This window comes from Ranitomeya imitator, chromosome 4, assembly GCF_032444005.1.
Source record: "Ranitomeya imitator isolate aRanImi1 chromosome 4, aRanImi1.pri, whole genome shotgun sequence".
Classification (NCBI taxonomy): Eukaryota; Metazoa; Chordata; class Amphibia; order Anura; family Dendrobatidae; genus Ranitomeya; species Ranitomeya imitator.
This window is the reverse complement of record NC_091285.1, coordinates 35,532,252-35,539,917: the sequence shown is the minus strand read 5'-3', so window position 1 is coordinate 35,539,917 and position 7,666 is coordinate 35,532,252. Positions and strand designations below refer to the sequence as shown.

The 7,666-nt window shown below is 42.6% G+C and overlaps 1 protein-coding gene across 1 annotated transcript; it reads right to left on the bottom strand.

Annotated features, from left to right (window-relative positions):
- Positions 1 to 1,267: 1,267 nt before the first annotated feature.
- LOC138674439 (proline-rich protein 36-like) lies at positions 1,268 to 3,169 on the bottom strand. Its single transcript, XM_069762280.1, has one exon. It carries the CDS (start codon positions 3,167 to 3,169, stop codon positions 1,268 to 1,270), a length of 1,902 nt encoding a protein of 633 aa, XP_069618381.1.
- Between the last annotated feature and the right edge of the window lie 4,497 nt (positions 3,170 to 7,666).

Here is a 7,666-nt window from a genome sequence, read left to right as displayed (position 1 = left end):
GGCTATGTCTCTTTATTCATGTGCAGGCACTGCAGGACCTTATGTATCTATGGTTACGACCAATGATATAGTGACAGTTAGCTAGTTGCTATTGGTCGTAACCATGGATACCTAAGGTCCTGCAATGCAATGTCTGCACATGAGGAAACAGACATAGCAAATCAGAAAACTATACTACATTTCTACTAGGAGGTATTTGCTGGTATTATTGTTATTATTATTAATAATTAATTATTATTATTATTATTATTATTACACCTACTACATATTGGGATAGGATCTTGGATATGGGCATACCCCTTTAAATACTATATCAATGTAGAAGAGTAGGAACCATTATATTCACATGGATAAAACTTTGAACAGTAGAGAGGTTCAAGAAATCACAAAATATTCAAGAATAGGGTGTTTGTAGGGAATCTGTCACCAGCTTTTTGCCACCTAATCTGAGAGCAGCCATAATATAGGGACAGAGACCCTGATTACAGCGAAGCATCACTAACTGGGCCGTTTGCTGTTGTTTGTAAAACATCAGTGTTTCAGCAGCAGGAGATTATTACTAGGGGACTAGTACGGATCCCCCTTGGACTGAAGAGCGAGCGGAGGTCTCCTCCAGATATGGAGGCCGAGTATAAAATATGTTTATTGCTTGGGCGGAACTTTGGATAATATTTTTGTATTGTATACAGTATATTTTGCTTTTATGCTTTTTTTCTTCTCTTGATTGTATTTTTCATTATCATTTCAATCCTATTGGTTGTGATAATATAAATTGTAGCATTCATTTAGCCTTTGTGTGATAATCTATTTATGCTGCATTTTCGAATCCAGTATTAAACAACAGATCCCCAGGTAATGGAAACCCCAGTATCTGTTCAATAAACGCATTCATTGATTTGTAAATTGATAGAAATACCCTGTTTATTGTTGCTTGTGCCTCCATTCCTTATCCTGATGTGTCTTCCCGTTATTACTGTATCAATATTTTACTTGAAATCCTGTCTCTTATGTCTTGAGAATGGAGCGTTGTCATTTTAAAGAGAACCCTTGAAAATCTCACAGCCTGCCAAGCACAATTATACTTCCAGATAAGTTCAGCAGTGCATATCTTCCACCCACCCACACAAGCTGGCCTACTAAAGCTAGTAATTATTTACTGTGCCAACATTCTGCCAGTCAATGCAGTGATGCGCTCTGTGAACAGGCTCTACACGGAAAGTGGAAATAGACAAGATGCTTCTATACAACTGGAAGGAAGAGACCACTGTCATTTCATTAGAACCACCAGAACACACAGGCATGGTGACAGTAATAACCTCCAACGGCATGGTGATGACATCATAGGTGCAGCTACTGTAGGTGGTGACATTGTAGGTGCAGCTACTGTAGGTGGTGACATCATAGGTGCAGCTACTGTAGGTGGTGACATCATAGGTGCAGCTACTGTAGGTGGTGACATCATAGGTGCAGCTACTGTAGGTGATGACATCATAGGTGCAGCTACTGTAGGTGGTGACATCGTAGGTGCAGCTACTGTAGGTGGTGACATCATAGGTGCAGCTACTGTAGGTGGTGACATCATAGGTGCAGCTACTGTAGGTGGTGACATCATAGGTGCAGCTACTGTAGGTGGTGACATCATAGGTGCAGCTACTGTAGGTGATGACATCATAGGTGCAGCTACTGTAGGTGGTGACATCGTAGGTGCAGCTACTGTAGGTGGTGACATCATAGGTGCAGCTACTGTAGGTGATGACATCATAGGTGCAGCTACTGTAGGTGGTGACATCGTAGGTGCAGCTACTGTAGGTGGTGACATCATAGGTGCAGCTACTGTAGGTGGTGACATCGTAGGTGCAGCTACTGTAGGTGGTGACATCTTAGGTGCAGCTACTGTAGGTGGTGACATCATAGGTGCAGCTACTGTAGGTGGTGACATCATAGGTGCAGCTACTGTAGGTGGTGACATCATTGGTGCAGCTACTGTAGGTGGTGACATCGTAGGTGCAGCTACTGTAGGTGGTGACATCATAGGTGCAGCTACTGTAGGTGGTGACATCATAGGTGCAGCTACTGTAGGTGGTGACATCATAGGTGCAGCTACTGTAGGTGGTGACATCATAAGTGCAGCTACTGTAGGTGGTGACATCATAGGTGCAGCTACTGTAGGTGGTGACATCATAGGTGCAGCTACTGTAGGTGATGACATCATAGGTGCAGCTACTGTAGGTGGTGACATCATAGGTGCAGCTACTGTAGGTGGTGACATCATAGGTGCAGCTACTGTAGGTGGTGACATCATAGGTGCAGCTACTGTAGGTGGTGACATCATAGGTGCAGCTACTGTAGGTGGTGACATCATTGGTGCAGCTACTGTAGGTGGTGACATCATAGGTGCAGCTACTGTAGGTGGTGACATCATAGGTGCAGCTACTGTAGGTGGTGACATCATAAGTGCAGCTACTGTAGGTGATGACATCATAGGTGCAGCTACTGTAGGTGGTGACATCATTGGTGCAGCTACTGTAGGTGATGACATCATAGGTGCAGCTACTGTAGGTGGTGACATCATAGGTGCAGCTACTGTAGGTGGTGACATCATAGGTGCAGCTACTGTAGGTGGTGACATCATAGGTGCAGCTACTGTAGGTGGTGACATCATAGGTGCAGCTACTGTAGGTGGTGACATCATAGGTGCAGCTACTGTAGGTGGTGACATCATTGGTGCAGCTACTGTAGGTGGTGACATCTTAGGTGCAGCTACTGTAGGTGGTGACATCATAGGTGCAGCTACTGTAGGTGGTGACATCATAGGTGCAGCTACTGTAGGTGGTGACATCATAGGTGCAGCAACTGTAGGTGGTGACATCATAGGTGCAACTACTGTAGGTGGTGACATCATTGGTGCAGCTACTGTAGGTGGTGACATCATAAGTGCAGCTACTGTAGGTGGTGACATCATAGGTGCAGCTACTGTAGGTGATGACATCATAGGTGCAGCTACTGTAGGTGGTGACATCATAGGTGCAGCTACTGTAGGTGGTGACATCATTGGTGCAGCTACTGTAGGTGGTGACATCATTGGTGCAGCTACTGTAGGTGGTGACATCATTGGTGCAGCTACTGTAGGTGGTGACATCATTGGTGCAGCTACTGTAGGTGGTGCCATTTTTTCAGCCAATGAAGGAGCGTGGGCAGAATGATGACATAGGTCTTAGGGGTGTGGACGCCTATCGCCATCTTGTCGCTTGTGCGCTGTAGCGATTTGCAATGTGTAACACCAGCTTTTCTGTTCAGGGACGGAGGAGAGAGAGAGAGAAAAAAAAAAAGATAGATTTCCCATTGACTTTGCATTGGGTTTCGTGTTTCGGTCGATCCCCGACTTTTCGCCATAATCGGCCGATTTCACTCGACTCGACTTTTGAGATAGTCGGGTTTCGCGAAACCCGACTCGACCCTAAAAAAGTAAAAGTCGCTCAACCCTAGTCATGATGACCACTGTGCAGCTCTTACGTCCACTTCCACAGTAATCCGCATATGTCTGATGAAGGTCCTGTTTGACCAAAACGTAAATTGATGAATGTTTTGGATTTAGATTAATTTTTATTACAGCTATGCGTTTTTGATTAATTTCCTAGAATGTTAGAGTTGGAAGGGACCTCCGGGGTCATCATGTCCAAGCCCCTGATCAATGCAGGATTCACTAAACCATCTCAGACACATATTTGTTCAGCCTCTGTTTGAAGACTTCCATTGAAGGAGAACTCACCACCTCTCATGGCAGCCTGTTCCACTCATTGCTCACCCTCACTGTCAAAAAGTTGTTTAACCCTAGAACGCATATTGGGGGCCTTTTAGGCCACCATGCTTAGATTTTTGCTATTATCTGCAATTTTGAAACTCCAGGTATTCCTCAAGTATGTCGTTGTTGATAATATCCAGTTGTTCATGTAATTTTTTTCATATGCATTATGGTGTAACAATGCTTGTTTGGTGAAAACTACATCTGTACGAATTGGGGGCCTTTTAGGCCCCCTCTATTTTTATCATGTTCTCAGTAGTGTTTGTGTCTCAAGTTACTTTATTTGTACTCAGTAATGCTGATGGAGGGGCTAGGGTGTGGATAATAATATGTGAGGATGTCATGTGATTTTTGGAGGGAGTGATAAGGCCATGACATCACCTCAGGTCCTTCGGAACACAGTAATGAGCTGTATATAGAGTACTGAGGACAGTATACACTGTCAGCTAATTGCTGAAGGACCTGTGATAAGATAAGCTGTTGAGAGGAAATCGGATTCATTTTCATTTTCTGTTTCTAAGAAGCTTGCAAAGGCTAGAGCTTGTGAGCCACAAAAATCCAGAGAATTGTACACCGCCTAAAAGTATAAAAGGTAAGAGCTGCTGAGGGTGAGAGGAAGAAGGGGGGACATTACACTTACAGTGTGTCACACACAAGCAAAGAGTGGACAACCCTGATTCTGTTCATTGTTTTTTCTTTTAGTTTGCTAACATCTTGTCAGCAATGGCACACTCTTCCTCCAAGTGTCTGACTGACCAAGAGATTGAAGCGATTATGTTTCAAAGCGATGATGAAAGTGAACTATCTTTGTCTGATGAAGAATATCTACCACCAGCTAATCAAACATCCTCATCCAGTGATTCTTCTGATGATGAAGAAGTGAATCTAGTGGATCTTCAAGAAGTGGTAAGCAGAACATCCAAAACAAATTTTTTTGGGGACAGTAATCCTACATTAGCCGGACGTACTCCAACACACAATATTGTGAGACAGGCTCAAGGAGCTGTGGGAAGTCCCAGTTACTTTACCTCTAAAGATGTATTCTGTACTTATTTTTCTGACAATATTGCAGAAGAGGTCCTATTATGTTCAAACCTAGAATGAAGATGTATCGCTTCTGCAAAAAATAAGTCCTGGAAAAATATCTCAAAAAAGGAACTTTATGCATATACTGGACATTTACTGCTGGCAGGGTGTCAAAAATCGTATGATGTCCCAATACGAGAATTATTTCTGGACCCACTTTTTGATCCACACTATAAGGCGACAATGTCAGTGGGCAGATATGAGGAAATTAGAAGAATCATTCACTTTGATGATAAGCGAACTCGTGCAGCGAGGTTTGAAACAGACAAATTAGCCCCTATCAGTTATATCTGGAACATAATTATCAAAAATTGCACAAAACTTCTGAAAAAAGAACATGTCAGAATTGTTTGGAAGACTAATATAATAGAAAATAAAGTTAGAATAAAAATGTAGCTGCAGCTAGTTTGCTGTAGATTTCTATGCGTTTTTGTGTGTTTTCATGTCTTTGTGTGAAATTTGGGAAAAAAAAGATTTTTTGGTGTTTTCTGTGAAAAATTATAATTAAAATTTTGTCCACTATTCATATTTTATTGAGCAATTTTGAAATAAACTTGTGAAAGTTATTTAAGTGTGTTTTTCTACATTATGTGCATGGGGGCCTAAAAGGCCCCCAGTACGTTAATATGTATATTTTTAAAGGGACACTGTCACCTGGATTTGGAGGGAACAATCTTCAGCCATGGAGGCGGGGTTTGGGGGTTTTTTATTCACCCTTTCCTTACCTGCTGGCTGCATGCTGGCTGCAATATTGGATTGAAGTTCATTCTCTGTCCTCCGTAGTACATGCCTGCACAAGGCAAGATTGTCTTGTGCAGGCATGTACTACAGAGGACAGAGAATGAACTTCAATCCAATATTGCAGCCAGCATGCAGCCAGTGGGTAAGGAAAGGGTGAATAAAAAAAAACCAAACCCCGCCTCCATGGCTGAAGATTGTTCCCTCCAAATTCAGGTGACAGTGTCCCTTTAACGTCATGCGTTCTAGGGTTAAATATCTAATCTGTATTTTCTCCCTTTCAGTTTCATTCCATCGCTTCTCATGTTTCCATGTGCAAATGAAAATAAGGATGATCCCTCTAAACGGTGACAGCCCTTCAGATATTTGTAGACGGCTATTAAGTCTCCTCTTAGTCTTCTTTTTTTGCAAGCTAAACATTCCCAGATCCTTTAATTGTTCCTTGTAGGACATAGTTTGCAGTCCGCTCACCATCCTGGTAGCTCTTCTCTGAACTTGCTCCAGTTTCTCAATTTCTTTTTTAAAATGTGGTGCCGAGAACTGGACATACAGTCATGGCCAAAAGTATTGACACCCCTGCAATTCTGTCAGATAATACTCAGTTTCTTCCTGAAAATGATTGCAATCACAAATTCTTTGGTATTATCTTCATTTAATTTGTCTTAAATGAAAAAACACAAAAGAGAATGAAGCAAAAAGCAAAACATTGATCATTTCACACAAAACTCCAAAAATGGGCCAGACAAAAGTATTGGCACCCTCAGCCTAATACTTGGTTGCACAACCTTTAGCCAAAATAACTGCGACCAACCACTTCTGGTAACCATCAATGAGTTTCTTACAATGCTCTGCTGGAATTTTAGACCATTCTTCTTTGGCAAACTGCTCCAGGTCCCTGATATTTGTAGGGTGCCTTCTCCAAACTGCCATTTTTAGATCTCTCCACAGGTGTTCTATGGGATTCAGGTCTGGACTCATTGCTGGCCACCTTAGAAGTCTCCAGTGCTTTCTCTCAAACCATTTTCTAGTGCTTTTTGAAGTGTGTTTTGGGTCATTGTTCTGCTGGAAGACCCATGACCTCTGAGGGAGACCCAGCTTTCTCACACTGGGCCCTACATTATGCTGCAAAATTTGTTGGTAGTCTTCAGACTTCATAATGCCATGCACACAGTCAAGCAGTCCAGTGCCAGAGGCAGCAAAGCAACCCCAAGACATGAGGGAACCTCCACCATGTTTGACTGTAGGGACCGTGTTCTTTTCTTTGAATGCCTCTTTTTTTTCTCCTGTAAACTCTATGTTGATGCCTTTGCCCAAAAAGCTCTACTTTTGTCTCATCTGACCAGAGAACATTCTTCCAAAACGTTTCAGGCTTTTTAAGGTAAGTTTTGGCAAACTCCATCCTGGCTTTTTTATGTCTCGGGTTAAGAAGTGGGGTCTTCCTGGGTCTCCTACCATACAGTCCCTTTTCATTCAGATGCCGACGGATAGTACGGGTTGACACTGTTGTACCCTCGGACTGCAGGGCAGCTTGAACTTGTTTGGATGTTAGTCGAGGTTCTTTATCCAACATCCGCACAATCTTGCGTTGAAATCTCTTGTCAATTTGTCTTTTCCGTCCACATCTAGGGAGGTTAGCCACAGTGCCATGGGCTTTACAGTTCTTGATGACACTGCGCACGGCAGACACAGGAACATTCAGGTCTTTGGAGATGGACTTGTAGCCTTGAGATTGCTCATGCTTCCTCACAATTTGGTTTCTCAAGTCCTCAGACAGTTCTTTGGTCTTCTTTCTTTTCTCCATGCTCAATGTGGTGCACACAAGGACACAGGACAGAGGTTGAGTCAACTTTAATCCATGTCAACTGGCTGCAAGTGTGATTTAGTTATTGCCAACACCTGTTAGGTGCCACAGGTAAGTTACAGGTGCTGTTAATTACACAAATTAGAGAAGCATCACATAATTTTTCAAACAGTGTCAATACTTTTGTCCACCCCCTTTTTTATGTTTGGTGTGGAATTATATACAATTTGGCTTTAGGA